The 26,284-nt window shown below is 38.6% G+C and overlaps 2 protein-coding genes across 9 annotated transcripts in view; one reads left to right on the forward strand and one right to left on the reverse strand.

The window, feature by feature from the left end:
- Nucleotides 1-10,508, forward strand: part of PLCG2 (phospholipase C gamma 2) — a 56,120-nt gene extending 45,612 nt beyond the window's left edge. For all 3 annotated transcript variants that reach the window (XM_090149409.1, XM_090149408.1, XM_031615374.2), the window contains 8 exons: nucleotides 229-331; nucleotides 1,525-1,734; nucleotides 2,315-2,460; nucleotides 3,446-3,560; nucleotides 4,849-5,016; nucleotides 5,878-5,966; nucleotides 8,911-9,095; nucleotides 9,913-10,508. In XM_090149409.1, coding sequence (XP_090005535.1) covers nucleotides 229-331; nucleotides 1,525-1,734; nucleotides 2,315-2,460; nucleotides 3,446-3,560; nucleotides 4,849-5,016; nucleotides 5,878-5,966; nucleotides 8,911-9,095; nucleotides 9,913-9,955 — 1,059 coding nt within the window. In that variant the 3' untranslated portion in view covers nucleotides 9,956-10,508. The remainder of the gene's footprint in view (nucleotides 1-228; nucleotides 332-1,524; nucleotides 1,735-2,314; nucleotides 2,461-3,445; nucleotides 3,561-4,848; nucleotides 5,017-5,877; nucleotides 5,967-8,910; nucleotides 9,096-9,912) is intronic.
- Nucleotides 10,509-13,494: 2,986 nt separating this feature from the next.
- Nucleotides 13,495-18,169, reverse strand: SDR42E1 (short chain dehydrogenase/reductase family 42E, member 1). Of its 6 annotated transcripts, none has more exons than XM_090149410.1 (3): nucleotides 18,110-18,169; nucleotides 17,380-17,481; nucleotides 13,495-17,011 (listed from the first exon to the last, which is right to left on the reverse strand). In XM_090149410.1, exons 2-3 carry the CDS (start codon nucleotides 17,445-17,447, stop codon nucleotides 15,904-15,906), a joined length of 1,176 nt encoding a protein of 391 aa, XP_090005536.1. In that variant the 5' UTR covers nucleotides 17,448-17,481; nucleotides 18,110-18,169; the 3' UTR covers nucleotides 13,495-15,903. The 6 variants fall into 6 exon arrangements, with proteins under 6 accessions (XP_090005536.1, XP_031471235.1, XP_031471236.1 ...); XM_031615375.2 differs by lacking the exon at nucleotides 18,110-18,169 and adding an exon at nucleotides 17,701-17,811; XM_031615376.2 differs by lacking the exon at nucleotides 18,110-18,169 and adding an exon at nucleotides 17,612-17,731.
- Between the last annotated feature and the right edge of the window lie 8,115 nt (nucleotides 18,170-26,284).

Raw genomic sequence — 26,284 nt, forward strand, 5'->3', positions numbered from 1 at the left:
GGATTGATTAAGAGGACACTCTGAAACATATGCTTTAAAAAAAAAAAAAAAAAAAAAAGGTTAATCCATTCTCTGAATTGAATACATTACATCTATGCAAGTGTTTTAAGTATCAAATAAGAATCTGGGCAAAAAAGAATGCATCAGTTTTGTCATTTTGTTAGAGTGGAGTTATTGTACCATATTGCCTCGTGTGTCCATGATCTAAAACTTTATTACATTTTACAGGAGAACAGGAGGAAATACTGGGAAAAGAATCAATTGATCGCCATCGAATTATCTGATCTGGTAATCTACTGCAAGCCAACAAGCAAAACCAAGGACAATTTAGGTATTATCTTTTAATATTACATCTGAATTTTAACTTTTCTACTAATTTGTACAGATGTTAGTTGAAATTCTGGAAATAGAATCTATTCTTTCTCTACTGGAGAATATTGAGCCTCACCCATGGAGAATTTTCAGTGACAGTTTGAATTGTGCAGTAGTAGAGGAGCTTGAGGCTGTTCATACTATAAAGTATCAGGTAAAAGACCCTAATTTATCAGAACTGTTTTGAGCACATATCTCAATCTGTTCTGGTTTAAGTGTGGGACCAAATGTGGAACTAATTAATGGTATGAGACAAAGAAACAGGAGACCATAAATGACAAGATGAAAGCTAGGGTAGTTTCTCATTGTTCTCATTTCCCACACCATGTTTTTGTAGTCAGTGCAATCACATTAAAGGCTTGGAAACTTCTTGGGCTTGGTGAATTTCCTTTAGAAAGGAGGCTTTGAAAGAAGAGAGATCTTGAAGCTTAGATTTCTTACCTAATTGATTAGAGACATCATCTTAATACAAGTTCAGTAGGGAAGTTCACTAGTTTTATGTCAGGTGGTTTTTTTCTGAGATTAAAAAATCTGGCTGAACACTTGGCATTTGTTTGTCAGAACTCTCAAAATGGTTCTGTAGCACCTTTGCTGTACATGTAAGCTGTAGAAATGATACATAGTTCCATAATATAAATGAGAACTGGGGTCTACATAAGTGTGTGATAGAATCTGACACTGAAATACGTACTTCGTATTCCAGAGAAGCCAGCAAATGTGCCCTTCTTCCTTAAGTTTCTTTGCAAATGCTTTTAATAAGCTGTCACCATGGCTAAGACATTGTAATTACACTCATTGTTTGAGGCATTGGGTAACCCTGACTGACCCTCTCTTCTCCCCATTTAAACCCAGGAAAAGATGTCTCATTTTAATGTGTCCTGCAGTGGTCAGAAGTGCATTATTAGCAATGATGAGATAAGAGCATGGCTACAGACTATCTGCCCTGTTGCAAAGCATGTGGCAGGCAGGCAATTTTAACTTTCAGACCTGACATTCAACCAGTTTATTGCGTCTGCATTAAAACAGTACCAATTATTTCATTACAGGACAAAGCAAACCAAAGTAGAACAAAATGTTATTAGAAATAAAGCATAAATGTCAACTTCTTTCTTTCTGTATAACAGCCCTTTTTTTCTCTCTTCCCTTGTGTAGAAAATCCTGATTTCAAAGAAATTCGTTCCTTTGTGGAAACCAAGGCAGAAAGTATTGTTAAGCAAAAGCCAGTTGAGTTGCTGAAATACAACTTGAAGGGACTGACACGTGTCTATCCTAAAGGACAAAGGGTTGACTCATCAAACTATGACCCATTTCGCCTCTGGCTTTGTGGCTCTCAGATGGTGGCTCTTAACTTTCAGACTCCAGGTAATGTTCCCTTTAAAAAGGATTTAGCCCATATTCTATTTCACCACTAATGGAGCCTCTGCCATTCTAGTCACTGTGGCTGTTGTATTTATTTGTAATTCACAGTAAGAAGGGAGATAAAAGAAATAAATTTGAGAAATTGTGATTGTGTGAATCCTCTGTTAAGAGCAGATCCACAAAAATCTCTCTATCTCTGAGCCCATTTGTTACCTCTGAAAGGTTTATTCCACTTTGATTTCTTCATGATAAGCAAGCAGAGTTATTTGCAGTAAAGTTCACTTGGATGAACAGTTGTTCACCCACAGGGAAAACTGTACACAACTTCCTGGTAAGGGAAGCTAGCTGATGACACTCACAGGAAACTGATTTTGAATGGAGATGGGTTTATTAGGATTAAAATTGTTGAAAAATGGCCTGGCAGGTTCAGTTACTGAAGGGAACTGAGTCTTCCAACTTACCTTTCCAACTCTTTCTGGGAAAGCGTCAACCAGGAAGAATTGCAGAGAGGAGCCATTAATCTGGTACTTCCTTTTATTCAGATGGGGATCTTTCTGTTATGACTGTTTAACTCTCTTCCTAGATAAATACATGCAATTGAACCATGCCTTGTTTTCACTTAATGGACGCACTGGCTATGTTCTGCAGCCAGAAAGCATGAGAAATGAAGAATATGACCCAATGCCAAATGAATCGAAGAGGAAATTGCAGATGATTATGACAGTGAGGGTAAATCTCTTTTGTAAATTATGTTTTTTACAAGTCATAAATATCTACAAAACTACAAATAAAGCTATTATATTTCAGAGCAAGACCTGACAGATTGTCAAAATACTGTTTTTAAATGTCGGAGTGTTTGAGAATAAAACTAGTTTCCTGATAGGAAATACATATTTTTATCATGCTAATGAAGCATATGCTATAGAATAAAAACACAATCCTGGGATAATTTTATGTAATTGCTAATAACAATTCCAAATGTACTAAGTTGTATTTCCAACCTAATAACTTCTTAGTAGAAATGTCCTATTGGAGATTGATTAGCAACAGACTAGCTAGTTCCAAAATTTCCAGTGTGGGGATGAAAGATGTTTATAATGAAAGAGAAAAACTGAACAGAAAAAATAACAAACTGATTATTTTTTCCCCATTCATCATATTATTTGGTATGCTGTGACTTAATCGGAATGTCAGTCTCATTTTCATGGAGAAATGGATATATCATTTGAAAACTGTACCATGTGATCTTCTTGTGCCAAATGTGAGATGTTCTCACTTGCTATTCACTAAGAGAGATGTCCTTTAAAACTATGCTTTTTGAGAAGGCAGGAACATATTAATTGCTTTTTAATACAGTTTAGAGGAGAGGTAAATAGAGGTTGTGAAATAAAGCAGGAATGTTTTAAGGTAATAAAGACTGAATGAAGCTAATGTTACAAACTTGATCTGGAACTGCATACTGTGTACAATGAATGTCAGCCACAATATGTTTCAATGAAAATCACTGAGTCACCCAGACAATTTGGAGTGCTATTATGAGTAGCATAGTATGCTTAATAGATGCAAACACATTTAAGAGAGGGAGTGCATTTCTGCATACTCTTCTGGGTTTATTTTCTTTTTTCTCTAGTGAAATTCTCTTTTAGTTCTGTAGGCTACATTTCCATGTGAATTTTCCTCTGGATGTAGTTATAACTCACAGTTTCTTTTGAAGGTTTTAGGTGCTCGTCATCTCCCAAAGCTTGGTAGAAGCATTGCGTGTCCCTTTGTAGAGGTAGAAATATGTGGGGCTGAGTATGATAATAACAAATTCAAGACAACAGTTGTGAGTGAGTATCTGCAGTTTTCTGTGTATTGGGGTTATACTTTCAGTGCACATAAAGTAGGTGATGATAATGAATGTATAATGTCTATAATTGGCCAGCAACCAGTATGGGGAGTAATTTGCTAACCTGCTCTCCTGCTTTCCTGAGTTAATTTGCAAAACTTGAATGAATATCTGATTTTTCAGGGAAAAAACCTGAGCTGTTAGTTCACAAAAAGTTGCAACTGTGTTATGTTTTGGCCTATGCAACACTTTGTGTAGTCTGCATATTGTTTTTTTTTGTTTTTTTTGTTTTTACATTGCTGCCTTGAAAGTGCCTCCTACAGAGTTAGCCAATTGCCAAAATTCTGGCTGAAATGGGGAGTTAGTACTGTGAGATCCAGACTGTGTTTATTTCAAGTTGGGTTTGAAGACTGGCATCCCCTCAGAGACAGCTTGGGTAGATATGGCTGTAAAGTTGTATAACCTGCAATGCAGTAAAATTTTGATCAAAGCTTACTCCTGGTGAGTTCTGGATAAGGACTGTGTGCCTGTTGTGCTGTGTGTGTGTGTGTACATGAACGTCATGTAAGCAAATGAAATGGGACAATACCTAAGCGGCAGTCAAACAAAAATTGATTATTGAAATTGTGTATGTAAGAAGATAAGACAGAACAATCTTTAATAAACTGACTGGCTGTCTTTTCACAATTTAATATATCTGGATGCAGCAGTGTTCCTGTGGTAGACAAGAGGCTTTGAATCTAATTATCTAAGCCACTGAAACCTACAGCTTAGACAGCAGTGGAAGATAAATACAAAATTAGGAGCAGAATGTACATTGTGGCTCCTCAGTACTTCAGAGAAGAGGATTATGATTTTAAATTTTTGTCAGGAGTGACCAAGACCTCAGACAGCAGAATTCCTAGCTGCTTTGCAAGTGCCAAGTTACTCAGTGTTCCATAAATGAATTGGGCCATCGTACATCAGCACTGTACACTGTACATGCTTTTCCTGTGATATGGAACAAGAGGCTCATGAATATGAACAATGAATTAGGGTCCACAGAGGTTTTGTATATATAAAGACAAATAATAGGTTTTCTTCATGGATTTCCATCCCTGCCAAGTTTCCTCCTATCTCCCCTCACAAATAAACAAATACAAACTGTCTGCAGTGAGGTTACAACATGAGACAGATGGTAAATAGGATTTTTGGGCCTTTGTATGCCCAGAAAATGGCCTGGGACACATTCATATATGAATGAAGTGAATTTATTGCTTCATCCTGTAAATGCTTCCTTTTCATTACAGATGACAATGGCCTTAATCCAGTTTGGGCACCCTGTCCAGAGCAAGTGAAATTTGAAATTTATGATCCAAATCTAGCATTTTTGCGCTTTGTTGTTTATGAGGAGGATATGTTCAGTGACCCCAATTTCTTAGCACACGCCACTTTTCCCATCAAAGGAATCAAATCAGGTAAGAATAGGAGGTGTGATGAGGGGCTAAGTCAGAATGTCGTTAAAAATTATTGTGCTATGATTTTGCTCTCTATAGTGGCAGCTATAACACGCCAAAGGAGAAGTGCTTTCTTGACCTGAATTCCTTCAATTTGTTGTTTATTATGATGTTAGCTGCGTAGTGTGAAAAGCGTGTAAAATAATCCTCATCTTGCCTTCTGAATTTATTTATTTATTCATTTTTAATTCTGGTTAGATAGAAAAATTTGCAGCAGCAAAAAGTCACGACAAAGACAGTGTTAGAACTATTACTAATAGTGTGCCATGACTCTGTGAAAGCTAAATATAGTTCTTGTGTACCGATAAACCCAGAGCTTTCTTTGTTCTGAAAGTAAGTGATTATATTGAAGTTCTTCCTTCCACTCCCACTTTGAGCTGTTTTTCAGATGAAAGCAACAAGATCAATGTTTTGATATTATTCCTATCTCCTTACTAATACGATCCCTGTGTCTTTAACTATCTTCACCATTTCAGCAAGAGTTATGTGCTCTGAGTAAAATGTGGGAAGGTTTGTTTTCTGTTTTTGTGTCAGAGTATTTGTTTAATTCATTGCCTTAGACGTGGGCATATGAGGAGTAAGTTTTCTGATTTTTCTCTGGATCTGGCTTTAGTTTCTAAGAGTATATGAAATCTTTTGTTTCTTGGTTCTACCATTCTTGTCTTTTGTTTCTCTGCAATTCTCATAGGAAAGTTTGCTCTCAGCAGTGAAGCATTTCAACAGTGAGGGATCTTCTAGTCCTCAGGCCCACTTACATCACTTTTGTGATGGCCTTGACTCTAGTACTTCTTTGTATATGCTTTGTTTCTGTTTTTCTTTCAGGTTTTAGATCAGTTCCTCTCAAGAATGGTTACAGTGAAGACATAGAGCTAGCCTCACTTCTGATTCACTGTGAAATGCAGCAAGTTCTGGTGAGAAACTCTCATTTGTTTTGTGCACTCCCAGCATGCGTTAGTAGTTCTTTGTGGAAACCAGCAAATGAGGATTTAGGTTTTTGTTCAGTATATGGTCTGGTATTATCTGATTTTTCTTCTTTAGGTACTGGGGAAGGCCAGTAATGCAAATTGAGCTACTCTCCCACCGAGGAGACAAATTACTCATTTGTTAAAATAAATAATGCACAAACAAAGACTAATTACCTCCCCTGTTTTTTTGCTGTACCAGCATAGTTGTTGTATTTCCCCTGTTAACTGACTGATACCATGCAAAGCTAGCTAAATTCAGGCTTTCACCTCTGAAATTCAGGCTTTTTGCCAATTGAAATACTAGTTAGTATTTTTACACATTCAAGGAAAAATGATGACGATGCATCCTTTGCTCATGGAACCACACATTCAAATGCTTGGTCTGTGAAGAGCATTTGTTGGTGCTTCAGAGGTGCTCCTTTCTATGTTAATTTAAAGCAGCCTTATTCTCAGACTCTCTTTATATGTCAATAATATTTGATCTATATATTTTATATATTAATATAACTATATATCACTAAATATTCAATTATAACTATATATGAATCTATATTTTATTATATCTTATTAAATACAGTGGCACAGGGAACAAGTAATGAAATTTTACAGTGCTTCTGGGAAGTGAGGATTTCTGGGTGCTTTCCAGTACCCTTCATATTCAGAGGAGGAAGAAGAAGTGCAACTCATCTGTAGTTGTTCACAACCATTCAGCTAATGCTGTACTTCACACCAATATATGTTAATTTTCATTATTAAAACACCAGGTTCTGCTAACAGTAAGTTATTATGTCTCTGGAGAGATTTGTCCCTACAGTTACGGACACTGAAATGGAAATCAGTGAATTCTCAGTCACATTCTTCATGGAGGAGTGGCAGCCTTTTTCAAACATCCTTGTTAAGATTTTTGCAAAGCCACCTAATAAACACATAATGTAACATGACTGTGTGTAATCAGCTCTTGGCAGCCATAGTAGCTGGGAGAAGGAGAAGGCTAGGAGCTGAGACAAAGAATGTATGTTTAAAGAAAAGAGAGTCATGTCCTTTGAAGATAACATTTGAAATGTTCGTATTCCAAGAACATGAGTCTGATCCAGGAGACCAGATAAACTCATATATTTACATATTTTCTGGCTTGTTGCCTTTGAGAAAACTGGTAACAACTTGCTGTTGCCTAATGTTGAGCATGGGAATGGTGCGTAAATATATTGCTAATTCCTCTGCAGAAATTCAGATCATTCTTTGCCTGGGGCAGGTGTATCTCTTAGTGTTGTTCATAGCAGCAGCATGTCTCCTGTTCTGTCAGCACTAAGTCCTTTGGTGGTAGTGTATTTCACACTCTTGAAACACCTTTAGTTTGTTAGGCCAAGGGAAGATGCAGCATAGCTCTGTATTTTTGCAAGGCCTGATATTTCTGGATGGTAATGCAGTAGCAGGAGAAGTTGCAAACAAATTTACTTTTGTTTGGCAGTCTGTAGCAAATCAAGGTTTGCTATGGTTAATCAACTTCTGGAAGTTCTGCCAGATCATTCAAGAAGCATCAGGAATGATCAGGGCTGTATCCATCTGTTCTTCTGCCCTTTTTTTTCTTTTTTTGTGATAATGACCCTTCACAAAATGGCATAATTTAATAACAGGCCTATTTATATACAGGACTCTATCTGTATTCTCTTGGAGATGAAATACACAGTTATAAAGGGGAATCAGAATGGCTGTGAAATTTCCTTAGGAATAGAGTAGCAAGAATCTAGCAAATGTAAGCATATATATATGTGAACTGTTATGTGGGGCCTCATGCAGTTTTTGATCAAATTAACCAATCTTCTTGATATTGTAGAAATTTGGTTACACTGAGATTTTTACATTTAGAAGCATGTCTTATTAGCTTGAAAATTGATTCACTTGCAACAAAAAGTGTGTGAATCTCTTTAGCTTTTATTTGCTTCATCCTATACCAGGGAACTGTAGGAATATGTTTTGGGAGGAAAAAGAAAAGTCAGGAAAGGATCTTGTTCCTTTAACTGCAAAACTTCATGACTATGTTTCTAAACCTGTCAGTTTTTGTGGATCTGGACTGAGTCCTAAAAGGGGCATTCTTATTAGTATGCCATCTCTGAAAATATTTAGATTTGTTACATTTATTGATTGCATGTCATTTCTTTTAGGATACGTATCTTGTTTTGCTGCTGATTTGAAAATTAAGACTTTGTTGCTGCCAATACTATTTCCCAGAAGTAACGCTAGAAAAGAGACGGATTGTGCATGCAGAGTTTTTGAAGTATTAAAATAATTTGAAGTCGTGAGAGGAATCATATTATATGATTATTTATGCTTGAGGAGAATTTTGAGACAGTTTACCATGGGCCACATACAACAGAAACTCAGACCCCCTGTAAATTAATCTTCAAATTCTTAGCCTGTTCCTTTGAAACTGTGAAATGGCCATAGATCCTTAGATACAAAGGACCTGTCCTTCCTTGGTCATCTGGTGCTTGCTGCTGTTAGGGATCCTGTTTACTCATCAGTATTTCTACTTGTGGTTTAGATTTCAATAGGAAAGCACCAAGATTGTTAATGTCACCTAATCCACAGATAAGATGCTGCTGTCAAAAACGAGAACAACAAAATTAAAAAGTATTTTAAAATATATAATCTGATGTCCTACAGTGATGTCCTTTTGCTGTCCTTTGCTCAACACGCTGACATGGTTTGTTATGGGAGAATATTTTCCAAAATGTGTTCATAGTGTTCACAATTCCGGATAAAGCTAATGGAATGTGCTTAGGAAAACAAAATAGCCCCCTGAACTCTGTTGATTCTGTATCATTTTAGGTATGTCTTATGTTCACTGATTACCAGTATTATTACATTGATTTCCAATATTCTTTCAAAGGAATATGAAGAAGAGCTTTATTCTTCGTGTCGGCAACTTCGGAAGCGCCAGGAGGAACTTAATAACCAGCTATTTGTTTATGATACCCATGTGAATTTAAGGAATCCTAACAGAGATGCATTGTTAAGAGAATTCAATGTGAATGAACATAAACTACAGATGTGTCAGGAAACATGTAACCGGAGGTGGGTCGATAATCGTTCTTCTTTCCAAGGTAGCTCCATCTAAGTATGGCTTAATGTTAAGAAAATCTCAGGTTTATTAAAACAAGCATCTAAGAATAGTCAGAGTAGGATTAGAGTATCTGAAGTAAGGCAGGGCTGCAAACCACTAGAGGCCAGCAGACTCAGTGAAATGTGTGCTCAGTGACATCCTGGTTTCAGTAATCACAGTGAGACATGTAATCCTGTGAGTTTATGTTCTTTTCTCCTGCTTTCTAGGAGAAAAGCTTGGAAATACATTCTATATAGCCAAATAAATAAACCACCTCTCCTACATTGTTAAAGTTATGTCCCTCATGATGTCCTTAGTATATTAAAGATGTGGGAACAACATGCTTCCAGAGACGCATACTGCAAAAAATGAGAACAATTTTAAGACCACAGAACTGTCAGTTAAATGTTAGTGTGCTATCCAAAGCTGAGGAAAGGGTATGTCTCATTTGCTCCCACCTTTGGGTTGGGTAGAAGGAGGGGAGAGGCTTCCTCTACCAGGTGACCACATGGAAGTATGGAGTAGATCTTTTGGCTTTTCTCAGATGATGAAATGGGAGGAAGACTTTTCTTTCAATAGTTTTTTTTTTACTTTTATGTGTGCATGTGTGTGTGCTGAACAGTTGTATGAATTACTGGTTTACTCTCATTTATTGCAGGAAAAAAATTTGCAATCCTTGTTGCTAATGCATTACTTAGACATTGAATGAATATAGAACACCATTTCCCTCTGAGAAATATCAGGGAGACTTAACTCCTTTTTTTTTTTTTTCCTTCTTTTCCCTAAAAGATTAAGGGAGAAGAAAGTCAGTAACAGCAAATTCTACTCTTAAAGCAATCATTCTTTGATGCATGCTTTATGGAGCAGTTCAGGTGGGAGATATTAATTTATCCTGGTCGTTCTATTCTGTGAAGATCTCATCATGCTGAATGAATCAGAGAGGAAGAAGAGGAGGGAAGATGGATTTTCTTATTAATTTCTTGTTATAAGAAAAACTGTTTTAATTCCCAATAATTTATGTTCTGTACAAAGTTTGGCCTGTACCTCTGTGCAGGCCAGACTTTCTGTATGTTAAAGAATCTGCAGGTGGGTAGTTGCATAGACTTCACTGCTTATCAATACCTGAAGTACAAGTTTAAATTGTTCATTGTGGCTGTGTACGCAGGGTATAGATAAGACATTCACAACAATTTGCATGCATGGAATCACACCACTTTAACAACCTGGCTCCTTAAGATTAACTGGTACTGAGTTTTTAATTTATTAAATGCTGTAAAAGCACTTTTGCACCAACATTTTTTTTTTTTTTTTGAAATGTATATTACCTTACCTTAGGCAATGGATTGTACTTCTGATACTGTATAAAGAATTTTGGGCAGCTAATAGCTCATACTGTACTGTCTCTTATTAGTAGTTTTCTGTGCCCTTCTTGAGTAGCAGATATGTTACTTTTGTTGAAATCAACTATCCTCTTTGACTTTGGATGCTTTGTTGTGAAAGGTGTAAGAGAACAATGTGTGAACTTGTGTTTGCAGCCCGTCTGAACTTATGTTCCTAAATTAAGGTATTGGAGGGAAAGGTTTTAATGTAAATATGTGGTAGGAAATATGTGGTGTTTTGTTGTGTTTTTTCTGTTTGTTTGTTTGTTTTTTTTTTTTCAGAAAGGCATTTCAACTCTGAAAAGCACTTACTTTGATATAGCATCATTTTGCAAATCCTTTCAGCTGCTAATGTGCTTAGAAATGATTTTTTTAATGAACTGTCCATTCTTAATCTTGCAGTCCTACTTAGGTGATAGCATCAGATGATAGTGTTCTGTAAATGTAGACTGTTTTACCAAAATACATCTAATCCAAGAATGATAGTATGCACAGATACGGAGGTACATTAGTCTTACATCTTTAATCAAGTGAAGAACATTGAGCTACAGATGCGAAAACTCAGTACATTAGCAAGCGTGCTTTACTGCAAGAGTGAAACAAAAGCCCTTGGATGGTGTATTTAAAACCAGTTATGTTTGTGTTCATGTCAGTTTTTTGTGCTAGCACTATCTTATTACTCTCAAATTCCTGGTTCCTTTCTCTCTACATGGGTGAAGATTTGCTGTCTATATAAATGAATTTCTTGCACAGGTGTGCACAAGAGTTAAGTTCTGTCTAAATGACTGTCTGAATCATAAAATTTTGCATACATCATGCCGTATTTCTCATCACAGAAGACATGCATGCATTTGGGATTCCTTGCCTGATGAAGATGCCTCAGACATTTTTGGTTTCTCCTTCTCCCTGTTCTGTTATTCCAAGATGTGCTTAATTGATGCCGTTGTTTATTCACATCTGATGGTTTGAGGAAGTCCACTTGGGTTTTAGATATTATGAAAAGAGTTATCTGACTTATCTTGAGATGGAAATGCTATAATAGCATCCCACAATGGAATGTCGTCTTTTAGATATTTTTAATGAAGAAATTAAATACCAATCAGCCATCTGAAAAAGAGAAGAGGACAAAGTTAAAGGTAATACAGGGGTTTTCTTTTCTTCTTCCTGTCTGAAATCTCTTCAGTCGCCAGTTCTGATTGGTCTGTTCAAGGATTAGATGGATGCAATTTTTCTTTCTTTCTTTTTTTTTTTTTTGGTATCAACTGTGGGTTTTAGAGGTACAGCAATAACTTAGACTGCTGTACAAACCTGGGCTTACCTGCAGTATCATTGTATGGTGAGCTGATCCAGTTGCTGTAGGTGGTGAGGACCTTTGGTGCACGTGCATTTTGTACTGTTTTCCAGGACATATTTTAGTGTGTCATATAATCACTCCCTGTGCTATATATTTCATTCAGCAGTCAGTGTGTGTCGTGTTCAATGTTCTGAGAACACTGTGTTGTCACTGTTGGTCAGATGAGGTGGCCAGAAGCTGTGTCTGGAAGGTCCTGAGGCTGTTTCCACAGGTGGAACAGCATTTTTAGGCAGCTGAATAACAGCTGGGCTTGTACTGATTACAAAAAACAGGGGACCACAAGATGCTAATGCTCAGGGAGACCAAATTCTATATCTCTAGGCTGTTGTGGTTTAGATTTATTATTTCTAGCTCAGTTCCAGAGCAGACATAGCCACATGGCCTGGGTGAATCATTTGGCTCGACTACTTTCCTTACGTCTATACCTGACACAGAACAGCCACTGCATGATGAACGTAGGAGTTCCTTGCTGCTGTGCAAATGTTTAAGAATTAGCACGTCTTACAGTTCTTCAGAAAGTTGTGTGTATAATCTCCATGCAAACATCATATTTAAAGTCATAAGAGGTACTCCTTGGTATTTATGAAAATCCATTTAGTTTTTCAGAAAGACTTTTTTTTTTTTTTCCCCTGAGTATAAACATGTTACATTCAGAAGAATATTACTGCTTTGGCTGCTTGATTGACTTGAGTGTTATGCAAGGCTATGTACTGTTTCTTGTATCTTGCATTGTTTTAACTCCAAAAGCCTGTCTCTCAATTCTTTGTCAAGGTGGACTCAAGCAACTTCTTTACAGTTGCAGCTGTTTTAATCTGAAACAAGGTTTGAATGTGCATGCTAATTTTATAATCTAGGAGGAAAATCATTTAGAAGAATGTTATCGGTTGAATTGTTATATTCTTATGGAAACTATTTTAAATTCTTAAAATAACTTATTTTAATAAAAATGTTTTGATAGCAGTGATGTGAATGATCCCAGAAGCTTCTTTGTTTAAGTGTGGTTTATTGAATGTCATGACTTCAAATCTCCAGGCAGTATGCATGAGTTCTAATTGAACAGCGGTCTGCTGGAATGTTATGGTGTGGCACCAGAGGTTGGAGGAAGGGCATTTCTGTATTTGTTAAGATGAACTGACTTAATGATTGTTTTCATGAAGTCATTATTGTTACACTTCATCTGGATACAAACAAGCACTGCAGAAGGAAAAGGCCAAAGATCATGTTTAACATGCAACTCCTAACTGACCTTTTCCAGTAACAGGTAGATACTAACTCCAGCTGTAGTGAGCATCAGGTTTGTATCAACTCAAACAATAACGTCTGAAGAAGGCAGAGCTGAAATTTGTAGTCATTTGGAACTTCGTTCACGGTAAAACTGTACTAACGCACTTTCTGCTAATAAGGGTGTCTTAATTGCATGGGCATAAGTGTTTCTGGGTGAAGGCATGATGTCTTTGTATTGTGAATTTTTGTTTTGCTGAGATTCTTGGGAATCAAATTTTGCTCAGTCTTCTAATAAAAAATGTATATATGTTGAGCTGGAATCAATGAGGCATTTATGCTGCTGAGGTATCACTGTACTGCTGCAAGTATGTGGCAATTAGCGATAGAAATGAAAGAAAAATTGGGTCTCTTAGAAGGTGATGCTACAAAAAACATACTACTTAAGGATCATTGACATTTAAACTTCTAAAACATATATACACACACATCATAAGTTGTTCATGTGCATCTGGCAGACATTAGTTTTATGCTGACGTGCTGCGTTATGCAAGATTAAGCAGCTGCCAAGAGATATTTAAAACCATCAGCACCATTCTTTTTACCCGTTGCAGAATAACTCTGAGCTCTAGCAAACTTTCATTTCTGCTTTTTGAGTTTTAAGGTGTATTTCTGGTAATTCACTTTAAGGAAAACAAATAATAGATAAAGTTTTGGAAGAGACAAAACAATTGAATTACCTTAATTTACTCAGTCGCTCCTTTAAAAGTAGTAATAACAGAAAAATAATTCTCATTTTAAAAATACTTGAAATAGAGCAGCTGTGACTAGCTTTGTGCACACGTAAGTCTTAAGTAATTTTTATAAAGTAATTTAAAAGTAACTCCTGAAGCCTTACATTTCTTCTTTTCATTTTGGAACGTAAAACAGGGAACGTATCCTTCATCTCTTCTGTAGTTTACTTACAGAGCAAACATGACTCTTGCTTTGTTTACTAGATGGAGCCAAATAGGCTGCTGTTTGGTTTGGGGTAGGCATTGCCAAGTGGCTGCTTGTTTCTCTCAACTAGGGCTGATTTAGCACCATGTGCTCAAGCATAAGTTATGGGCAGTTAGGACAAAATAGCACCTCTTGCTGTGTTATAAGTGAAGAGTTCTGTCCTTGACTCCAGACAGATGAAGAGCTTCACCTGTTGTGCTTGTTCTGCAGGATGTTGAGCTGCTTCAGTTTTGGTATTTGTGTCTTTGCCACCCATCCCAAGTTTTCTTTGTACACAAACAGATATCCAGGACTTTAACCTCAGCCAGCACTAACAGCATGTGTTTACACTTTGGGACACTTTCATAGATTATTTTTTTTCCGTCAACCCCACCATTAAGATAAGTATGCATGGTAGTGGCTCCTTTTTTTTGTAATAGCAAATAGAAAAAAAAAAAATCCTGTAGGGCACAGGAGTGGGATTCCACATCTTAAAAAGATCTGCTTTTTACAAGAGTTAGCATGAAATACCGATGTTACGGCTGTAGCTAGCAGGCATCTGCAATTTCTTGTACACTGTCTTTTTTTTTGTTGTTGCTTCTGTTAGCATTAAAATCTTTTCATTTACTTTTGCTAACATTGTGTCAGAACCAGAGGATGGAGAGGAGGAAGTAACCAGTGGTTTTCATTTGAAAAGCGTGGCCCTCTAGGAGAACAGCAGGCCAAAGCTCTTGTGAGGTCACTTTTTTTTTCTTCATCTTTTATTAAAATGAAAGATTAATTTTCCTGCAAACTGATGATGACGTATATTAATGGCTTCTGGTAAGTGACCCTTCTGCAGTTGGTGTGGTAGAACAGTGAAATGTTATCTGTTGGAAGCACAGTAGCTTTTGATAAAGGAGTTCAACACTCCTAGGATGCAAACACTGCCTCAATTTATTCCTTGTTATGGAGGGGAAGGTGGGGGGAAGAAAAGTGAGTGCTGCCTTGAGCTGTCCCTTAACTATTACATTTAGTTTCTTTTGGTTTATCATCCTGCTATAAAGTTGAAGTTCTAATGATATCAAACACTAAAGGAATGTTATCAGAGGCTATAAAGATTTTATAAGGAATGGAATATGAGTGTAATCACTTAACAAGAGTCCTTTAAATATGATTGTTTAACTGCTCAGTAATGCTGGGAAAAATCACAGCTGTTTCATAATGCACTTTAGCTAACTCATTCATCTTCAACAGGAATATTTTAGTTAGAAAATCTACAAATCTGTGCTGCTTCAAGCACTTAGCTGTAACTTAGGTACACAACTGTACATTTTCCAGAAGAGTCATTAGATATAACACAGAGTTTATTCAGAAAAGTACACCACAATGTATTAGTTTAAAAAATAACAGTAATTTATTTTCTAGCAACTAAGCCAAATTATTGGTTAGGCATATATGCATTCGAGATGGAAAGCAGAACTTGGTTTGGAATGTGATCAAAGAGTAAGTTTTTTCCCCTCTGGATCACATCTAGAGCACAAATTTCTTAGGAATAAAAGATATGGACCAAGAGTATAAGCTATTGGGTAGAAAAGGTCAGTCTTAAAGGTATCACTGCACCAGAAAATAACATGCTGCTTGCAGCAGTACAGTTCCATCGTTTTAGTGACCTGATCAATTTTACTTTGAAGAAGAATGATATGTTATAAAAATTAAAGATTTTTGCTCAACCATTCTATTCAATGGGGACAGAACTGTTAAAGATATTAATGCAAGAAGTACAAACATATGTATATTTTTAATTCACTTGAAAACAAAGAGTATACAACGTAACTAAATCCTGTCCTCCATACTCAGTGCTTCATTTCAGGGTGAAAATATAACTGCAGATGGAAACCATGAGACCAGCACAGCAATAAACAGCAAGAGCAGTCCTCCATCCCTAAGGAGATGTGTAATGGTATACTTCCTTGGCTTTGGTCCACAGCCCTGAGATCTAAACCACTCAACCACTTCATTCAGGCTGTATTTCTGAGGCTCGTACCCCAGCTCTTTCCTGGCCTTCTCCATGCTAAAGTAATGTGTGACACCAGTTTTATAAACTTCTGTGCGAGTGAGGAGAGGCTGAAAATTATAAACATGGCCGATGAGAAAATGAACTACTTCAGTAAGAAATGCAAAAAAATAGACAAGTGAGAGAGGAAGGCGGCAGGTTGGGAACTTGTATCCCAAACCTTCTACTAGTGGTCGGAAAAACTCGAAGTTGTTTACTGGCCTGCCATCTGAAATAAAGTAGGCTTGGCCTGCAGCTATGTGCTTTTTGTTGGCTTGGAGGGCCTCAAAGGCAAGGATGTGAGCCTGAACGAGATTATCAACGTGTACAAATTCTACTAAACTAAGAGGATCTCCGTATACGAATTTAAACAGTCCCCTCTCAATGTAACTAACTATTCTTGGAAGATGTCTTTGCTCTCCTGGCCCATAGATGCCTGCTGGTCGGAGAGCACAAGTCCTCAATACACCTTTCCCATTTCCAAGCTCAGTACCATTTGCCTTCAGCACCTTCATTTCAGCTAAAGATTTGGTCCGGGAGTAGTGATCTGGATGGAGGTGAAGAGGTAGATAAGGCAGAGATTCATCCCCATTTTCTATAATCTGGCCTCCAAATATCACATTATATGTACTTGTATAAACCAGACTTGACACTCCTGTGCTCTTGCAGGCTTGGATGACATTTTCTGTTCCTTTCACGTTAACATCTTCTATAAGTTTTCGGTTCAACTGCTCCCTGCCAGACATTCCATAGGAAGCAATATGGAACACGCAGATTACATCTTTAAGAGCCTCTTCCACTTCAGCCAGACAACAGACGTTCCCTTGCATAAACTTTATCCCTTCTGGCACAGGTTGAAGTGGCTTCGTGACATCAAAGAGAATCACATCAACTCCCTTTCTGTATATGGTACAACCTAAACTAAAACAGGACAGAAAGCGTATGTTATATACATAACACAGAATGCATAAAACACTTCAACAGAGATAAGAGAAGCCCGTTAACTATTTCGATACCTTTTTTTCCTAATTGGACTCAGTTCAGCCATCTGCTGTGGTGATGAGCCAACTGCCTAGCTTAAGTATAGAATCATTTCCTCAGTCTCCATCTTTGTGGAGTTCACAAAGTGGGTGAAATGCCATTGTTTTCAGCTGCTCTTTGGCAGAGCCCAGCTCGTTCTCTCCTTCTGTCCCCTGAGGCAGCTGAAGGATGATAATCTAAATCCCCATTACAAAGCTGATCAGCCCCGTTCCATTTATCTGCATGTCGGAGCTATTTAGTGCACTAACCGGAAGCCAAAATAACCTCCTCCTCCCGTAATCAGCACTGCTTCCTTGGCACTACTTCCTGCTTCCATCCTCTTGCCTTCGGTGCCTTTTCAGGAGAACGACCTACAGAAGACACAGTAAAAACGCACATTAACACCCATCCGAGTTCTGTTATCGCTTCACGTCCAGCTGTTCGCAGCTGGGAAAGCCGGCTCCGAGGCACAGGTTGGACCGGTCCCCCGTCAGAACCGACCCGCAAGGAGCGCACAGAAGACCCGGCACCCTTCGGGGGGGGCAGTGCTCGGAACAGCCCGGACCCGCAGCCCGCCGTCCCGCCCGAACCTGCTCGGAACCCGCAGCCCTCCGCCCCGCCTTCCCGGAGCGCCACCCTGCCGCGGGGCTTCACGGGGAATGGAGTTTCCCAGGGACGGTGGGAGGGTGCCGAGTCACAAGATGGCGCCGGGGTGTTGGGGGTGAGTCAGGAGATGCTGAGGTTTGTCTCAGTGAACACCAGCGATGCTGGGCTGTTAGGCTGTGTGCCCGGGAGGTGCTGCCTGCCCCCCTCCTTCTGCAGCAGGACTCGATCAGAGCTTGTTTTTTGCTGCGAGGGTGCTTTAAAACAGGGAGTCTCCAGTTACTGAATCCTGACCTTTTGCCTCGGTGTCAAAGCTTCGCAAAGGCTATATCACAAATCACTGAATCATTAAGGTTGGAAAAGTCCTCTAGGATCACCAAGTCCAGCCCAACTCACCCCACCTGCTCACAGACCACGTCCCTCAGTGCCACGTCCCCACAGCTCTGGGACACCTCCCTGGGCAGCTGTGCCACTGCTCTGCCTGAGAAGAAATGTTTCCTAATACTCAACCTGAGCCTTCCCTGGAGCAGCTTCAGGCCATTCCATCTCATCCTATTGCTGTAACCTGGAAGAAGATGCTGACCCTCACCTCTCCACAACCTCCTTGTGGGAAGTTGTAGAAAGCAACTTCCCTGAGTCTCCTCCAGAAGAATAATTAATAATAACTAATTTGCACGATGGCTCTAGCATTCCTTGATCTGTACAGCATAATACGCTAAAGGAAGAGTTAATCTCATGGAGGTTGAAAAGTTTTTGTTGGTGAGGAAGCAATGCATCATGGTGACTAACTTCAACAGAATTGCTCTTGAGTTGAGCGCCAGCCATCCTGCATGAGAGGTAACAGGAAGACAGCACAGAATTATGCTCGCAAAGTCTGTTTTGTGGTATTTTCCCTTTCTCTTTCAGAGAAATGTGAGTCACCTGGGGAATGTCAGGAAACACAGAAAGTGAATTATCTGTCAAAACTACTTCAAACATGTGAGCTTCCACTTTGCAAAACCTTGAGAGAAGTAGACAAAATACGCCATGATTTATTTTGATTGATGCCTGGCAAGAATTAAAGCAAAGCAGATTCTAAAAAGAATTATCTGAGCACTAAATATTTTTTTTTTTTTAGCAATTATTTCTTGCAAGTGAACTTATGTGGCTCTTAAATGGCAATATCTGGCATAGAACATATGTTGCACATGAGCAGAGCATACACTGTCGTGCCAATCGATGTCCGTTCTCTGAGAAAACAGATTGTGTTTCAATGGGATCTTGCAGAACTGCAGAATATTTGTGGTTGGTAGGAAGTCGTAGAATCATAGAAATGTTTGGGTTGGAAGGGACCTTTAAAGGCCATCTGGTCCAACTCCCTGCCGTGATCAGGGACATCTACAGCTCAGTCAAGGTGCTCAGAGCTTGGTCCATCCTGACCGTGAGTGTCTCCAGGGATGAGGAATACTGGTGATGCAGGGATGGAAATGCTGGAGATTGTCCAGTTCAACCCCAAGCACACAGCAGGGCCAGATAGAGCAGCTTACTGAGGGCTGTGTTGGTATTGAATATATCCAGGGATATATTCTACATTAGCCACTTTATTCTGGTAGCTCAAAGAGATTTGTACTTCCTGAACTGCATTTCTGACCTTGCACTCCATCTTATGTTGCTAAATCCCTTGCATTTGAATAGGTTAACCTTAGAACGTAGGTTTATCCTCTGGACTCTGTGATTCATTCATGCAGGGCAGATTGCAGGACTGAGACCTCTTTGTCTGCCTTCTGCTTTTTCTTACTTTCTGCCTGGTCATTGTGTCAGTTTATCTCTAATTAGTGTTAATATTATGAATATAAGAAAACTGTAGTTAAACTAAAACTTCTGCTCTTAAACCACTCTCAGTTTTATCCCTCGTTGTAAGGAATGGTCTCTTTTTAATCATCAAAACATAGTAGGAAGCAGTCATCCCTCATTTCAGAATGGCAGATTTGACTACATGGAAAAGTTGTCATTCTGTGTTGTAGTTAAAAAGCCAAATTTTAGCCAGTCCTGTGGCTTTCTATCACGAATGATTTCAGTAATGCAGAGTAAGCACACAGGACTCTAAGGGCTAAAGCTCTGAGCCCCTACTTACCTGAACAATTGTATGCTTTAAAAGTGAGTACGTTGAGAAACATCTGATGAAAAGACGAGCACAGTGTTCTTGAAGAGACTTTCACAGATGTTTTTACTCTCAAAGTGAGGAGGACAGGTTCTGGAATGCAATTCTGCATGTCTTTAATTCAGTCACTTAAAGCAAAACTTCTCATAAGTTAAATAGGCAACTCCTTTGGAACAAAATTACACACATTTCAGTAATTGTCTGATTTGTTTTCGAGCACGATTCAAGTGCATCCAGCTGCCCTGATTTACCACACTGATATGGGTTCCCTGCTGTAGTAAATTATAATTTAATTTCACTATCCATAGGTTTGCAGAAGTCTTACCCACATAGCTAGCAAAACCAAGATGATGTCAGTGCGCTATGAATCATTGGCACGGAACATCCAACTGATGGTTGGACTCACTACTTTGATCATGTAGAGAGATGTAAAGGATGTTTTGGCTTCACAAGATAATCATGTGCTATAAAATACGTAGTATAAACTGGAGGCAAATGTGTTCTTTAGTCTGTATCTTGTACTGTGCTAATTTTCTGCAGGTACTGGAGCTGAGAGTAGAAGAGATGTGTCAACAAGAACTCCCAAGCCTCAGCTCATAGCGTTTCTGTGGGATTCTCAGTGGAAGCTAAGGGGAAAAGGAAATATATTTGCTGAGGAGATGTTATCTGTCTTCAAACCTATTTCTGGTAGGTCCCTGGAGGTTTTCAAGAAAAGGGTAGATGTCACAACCAGGGACATGGTTAGTGGGCATGGTGGTGATGGGCTGATGGTTGGATGAGATGATCTTAATGCTCTTTTCCAATCTTAGTGATTCTTACTGTGCTTTCATTTCATGAGACTGTATTCAGGGTGTAGGCAGTGGTCTTCCACTTGTCTGGCAAGACAGCAGAACAGGCATTGGTTTAAAAATGATGCTGCCCATTTTAGTTTTGCAATTACCTTGAAAGCATTGCAAAAATGACCTAATTTTTGCAGAGGAAGGATTAAGTAAGAATTTGAACATGTAAGTAAAGGAAAGGAAAACAGCTTCAAAAAGGGATGCAATCTCTTTCTTGTTTCAACCATGTTTAAATGAGATAATCTCTCTAAGGTTACTTAATGGCATCTTCATGTTTACAGTACCACTGTTTTCTTATTTTTTGGTGAGGTCGTTTATCTGTTCTGTGGAATTAATGATTGTAGAATTCAGAATTTGTAAATATTTTATCATGTCCTGATGTAGGACTCTATTCTCAGCCATTTCAAACCAAGTGGTTCTGGCACCAAACTGAGTTCTCCTTTGATATGGATTTATTCAGAACCCAAAATGCTGAAGGTTGTAAACAGATACTTTGGCAAAGCAAGATGAATCCCTTATCTCTGCAATGGGGTAAATTTACAAAAGTTACAAAGACAAGCAAGTTGTCAAATGCATTTATCTTCTGTGCAGAAATCTTATTTGGACATGTTTTGTCCTGGAACAGTAACATGAGGGATATGTTCAAAGTGGGAACTTTTCCACTGGGAGTATGCAAGGGTGGCAATAATGCAGTCAACTGCAAGGTATTCTTGCTCTGAATTTTCATCATTAACAGAAGTGTCGGTGCATCATCTGGTTAAAACAAATTTTGATTTTTCTACATTTGTGAGGGAAGCAAAATCTGAATAACTTGGATTCCCAAATATTTGAATTTTTGTTCACTTTTTGCAGTAAAGATTCTGACCAAGCTTTGCATTTATAGTATTTATTCTTTATCTTTTAAGAGATATCCAGCCAGTTACAATGCATTTTTTTTGTCCTGGTTTAATTCCAGAATATACAATGGCTTAATTCACTGCTTGTTGCAGGTATGTGTGTATAAGGATCAGACATCCAACATGTTGTGGACAAGCTGTATAAATTGAAATATTCTTCTGAATGACTTAGAAGAACAGCATGTTCTAGTAACTGAACCTTGTATAATGACAATTTTGCATGTCTGTTATGCAAGTTACACACGCACACACACAAACTGTGTTGCCAAGGAGTCATCCACTAGCTGAATAAAATGACATACATAGAGCAAAATTGGTTAAGCAGTTTACATTTTCAGCTCTAACAGCTTTCAGTCATTGTTATCATAAGAATGTCTGTTTCAGCAGTTGTCATTTTAGCACTTTCTAAGAGAAGGCGTTATCTATTAAAAATCCTTCTCCGGGTCAATCACTGACATCGCCTTTTAAAAATACTCTGGGAAATCCTGTGAAAGCAGTTTGACTGGCTAGCAAGAATCCATTGAGTGCCCATTTCATTAGTAGAAAAGCCAAACAGACTTCATTCTTTGTGTTTCTCATGCTGTTTTGTCCTGTCAGGTGGTTAATCACATGGGAGTAACACATGTGGCAGCTTATCAGGCAGAATCATCCCACCTTCCATCCCGTGTTATCTGCCTGTGGAGAAAATGCCTTCCATAATTGTTGAGGAAGGCCTGCAACCATTGTAGATTATGCTGGAAGGAGGGATCTCTGCTGCTACTGAATCCAGCTTCTGTAGTTAATCTTGGTGCAACGGCACATCATTTTTGTGTTACACAATTGACATTCGTAAAGCCAGAATTGTTAAATTATTTGAGTTGTTAAATTTCTATAATTGGTTGCCCACTGGTTTCTTCTAGCTACAACAGTTGAAGTTATGGCATCCCATCATAGCTTGGGATGAAGGTGCTGTGAAGTATGAACTTTGCATTTACTTTACTCTTTAGTGGAGTAAAAAGAGGAATATTAAGTGCAAAAAATCAAGGCTAAACTGAACATATCTTTAGTGTACTACAGATATACAGGTGGCTATAGCCTCTGCTTAGTGCATCATGCTGGAGACTCAACAGCACGCTAACAAAGGCTGAGGCAGTCATTTCTTTTCCTCTATTGACTGTGTTCTGTGGCTGCACTTTCAGCCTTTGAGTTGTGACTTGTATTACAGTTACACTTGTCTTAAGTCACTGGTTGACGGATCTGTCCAGTTGCAGGAAATGAGCTGTACTCTTGAACCTGTAGCAGTTCTGCCAAACAGCATCCTGTAAACGATCTCAGCCGGCTTAGCATCTCGCTGCTGCTTTTTCTGCAGTTTCTGCCTGAAAGATGGCTGTGGTGCAATGGAAGCAGGTTGTGTACTGTATCTGTAGATACATTTATATGATAGTATGGGTGCAGCCTGGGTGAAGAGCTGGGATTTGAAGCTGCTTCTGCTGGCAAGTTGGTTCACGTTCTGACATACACTGTGCCTTCAAACCCAAACAAGAGCCTCACTTTTGTGATGTTTAGATTCCTGCCAGAGGTGGTAAGAATATTGAATACTTGCCCGCTTCTCCATGTACATTTGGGTGCCTCATCTCCATTTGCCAGTTGGAATAGATCTGTGGGGATGAAAGACTGATAGATGACAGATAAACAATGAAACACATGGAAGCAAAATTATCTTCCTAAATACACAAGCAGATTCCATGTGTGCAATTTGGATCCCAAAGTTTGGCCAGTATCTACTCATTTCTGTCAGAACTTGCTGTGGTGTCGTTTTCATGACCACTTTGAAAGCACAATGCCTTTTTCTTCTCTAGAGTCATTCTCTGGAATAGTCTTTCCTTATTTTGTACAACTTTTTTTCAGACTACATCATTCAATCAAAAGCAGTAGTGATCGTCAGTTCTTTGTCACCAGATAAAAGGACAAAAACTTTTACACTTCTACATGGTATTGGAATTCTAATTCAATAGCACAAAGATAGATTTGACCTGAGTTTTTACTTTATTTAAAAATAAAATAAAAACCCAGTTTAAGGGAAGCAAGAATTGCTCATAGGCTGGTACTTGCAAATCCTGGTTTCAGTCTATAGATTGGATCATAAAGTTAAATTGAATAACCAGAATATTTAACAAGTAACATAAAATCCTTGAGAGTGGGAAATATTCTCTGCTTTAAAATGTTATAACTCAGAAAATAAAAGAAAATTGAAAACTTGTATCAGCTCATTATTAATAGTCATCGAGATACAAAGCCGCCTTCGATATCTGTGCATATCACTGTGAAGTTAATAGAAACCATCTCGTACATCTGAAAACTTCCCTAAAAACACATCTAGAAGAGTTGTTAGGTGTGAACTACCTAATTACATTCCAGCTTGTTAGAATATAAATCCCATAGCTGAGAACACCCTCAGGTTGTGCATGTTCCAAAAAGTGCCCATGACTTTGCAGAGGTTATTGCCCTTCAGCAGTACAACCACAGCTCAGCAGTCAGCAGCTGCCTTCTGCTCACTGTGTGCATCCTGCGTAGAGTTCCATTCCCAGAGACATTTGTTCACTGTAGAGGTGATGTCCTGAGTTGCAGCAAATGAAAAAAGCAAACAAATGTATTATGGAGAACAGGTTCTCCTAACGCTGTGGTCATTGAGGTGGCTTAATGATGTGGGCTATAGATCTCTGTTAATTGTAATAATTCTATCCATAAGTTTATATGTATACATATTCTGGGAGCAAGACGCAGGACCTGTATGCCATCTGACATTTTTGACAAGCTCTCCAGAATTAATCTGTCTAGGAAATGCTGTGCTCAGCTTAATTATGGAAAGGCTGCATCTGTGCTCAAAGCTGTTGAGAGATGGAAGAAAGTAAAAATGTCCACTAGGGTTGATTGACTGCTTTCAGCCTGATGAATAAAGACAGATGGTTACTAGTTATTTTTCCTTAATGGATTCTGGAGCTCCATTTGGTGGATGAATTAAAGTTATAGGTCCCAAATCTGCCTTTGAAGCTACATGTGCATAGCTCTTGGTGATTCAAGCAAAGTTTGCATGCGATCAACCATGAGAGAGGCTTGCCCTAAGGCTTTCATATACATTCTTAAAAAGCAGATTTGGACTGAAAAATTAAAGCCATGTGACAGTTTACAGTATTAATAAAAGAAATTGCAAAGCATGCACAGCTCAGGAATGAATCTCATGCAGGGGGTAATTCGTTTGGTGCACATGTGTACTGATTCCCATAGAATCTGTGCCCCTCCTGAGGCTTGGCAGTGTTTTAATACTGACTGCAAAACATGGAGACATCCATAGAAGTGGCACTTGAAAATTGTTTCACCTAAAAAGTGCAGGGAATAATTTTATGGTGTGTGTTCATTTGCATGAATCCATCAGCAAGGGCATATCAGATCTATGTGGAGGGGGTCTTTCTGACAGGCTCTAACTCTGCAGGTTTGCACATTTAGATACATGCATCTGAATGCTTATGCTATTTACTGGCACATGGATGTCAGTGTTCATCTTTAAGAATTCACACAAGTGTGGGTGTGGGTTCTCAGGAAGTGTTTAAACCTAATAAGTATTTGGAGCCTTGGAAGCTATTAAATCATCTGATGAATTTTATATATGTGAATAGTCACAGTGATTTTAATGGGAGAAGATACAATTACAAGTAGACAATTTTTGAGTCAGGATTTAAGGTTACTGCACAAAATAAAATATCTAAGTATAATGAAGAGAAATACGACAAAACAAAACCAAATGACGTTTATTGTAAGATTTTCTACAGTTAGCTGCTTGTCTAAAGTAAAAATGAAGTTTAGCTAAAATACTGCCTGCCATAGATCCATCAAAACCTCCCCCACACCCCGAAAAGGACCTTGAGATGTCATCTAGCCTGTCCCCTGCTCCAAGGGAGGAACATCCATCACTGACAGCAGTTGCAGCAATTCACCAGCAGCACAAGCATCACTGAGAAGCCACAGGAATGCCCTTCAGATCAGCAGCATCGAAGGAGAAATGGGTGGCACTCGGTATGTAGCAAACACATTCAATCAAAGCAGCAATGTAAGCCATTGATTAAACACAGTCTGAGGTCGTGCTTCCTCAACAGGACAAATGCATGGCTTTGTGTTCCCAAAGCGAGGGACTCGTCCTTCAAGTGGCAGAAAGCAGAATGCATTTAGAGCAGGTGGCACTTTGTCACGGTTGATCACTTAATGCTTTTTGAATCATCTTTCCTTTTTCATCTCATTTCCGTGTGCATCTCAAACTCCGAGGAAATGCTAAAAAGGACTGAATTCTGTTTAGAGGAGAAGTTTTCAAGAGCATGCAGATGGAAGGAAGGTGGGTCACAGATCACAGAATCATAGAATCATCAAGGTTGAAAAGACCACCAAGATCACGTAGTCCAACCATGCTGTAGGGCCCAGATTTTAATGGGAACTAATGATCTACCATGATCATTGGAGGCCCTGCTGTGCTGGGACTGCTGTAACTCCATCACTAATGTTACCTGTCTTAGCGACTGGTTTGTTTGCACTTGCTTTATATCAGACTTTTGATTAACTATGCCTAATTTTCTGTGTGCTTCCTTAATGAATTTAATTGTGGTGAAAATTATGTGGCTTCTGTGTGGGTGGAGTGGAAAAGTTACAGAAAAGAGATGCAAAGAGTATT

This window comes from Phasianus colchicus, chromosome 13 (assembly GCF_987193195.1).
Source record: "Phasianus colchicus chromosome 13, bPhaCol1.hap1.1, whole genome shotgun sequence".
In the NCBI taxonomy this organism is placed as follows: Eukaryota; Metazoa; Chordata; class Aves; order Galliformes; family Phasianidae; genus Phasianus; species Phasianus colchicus.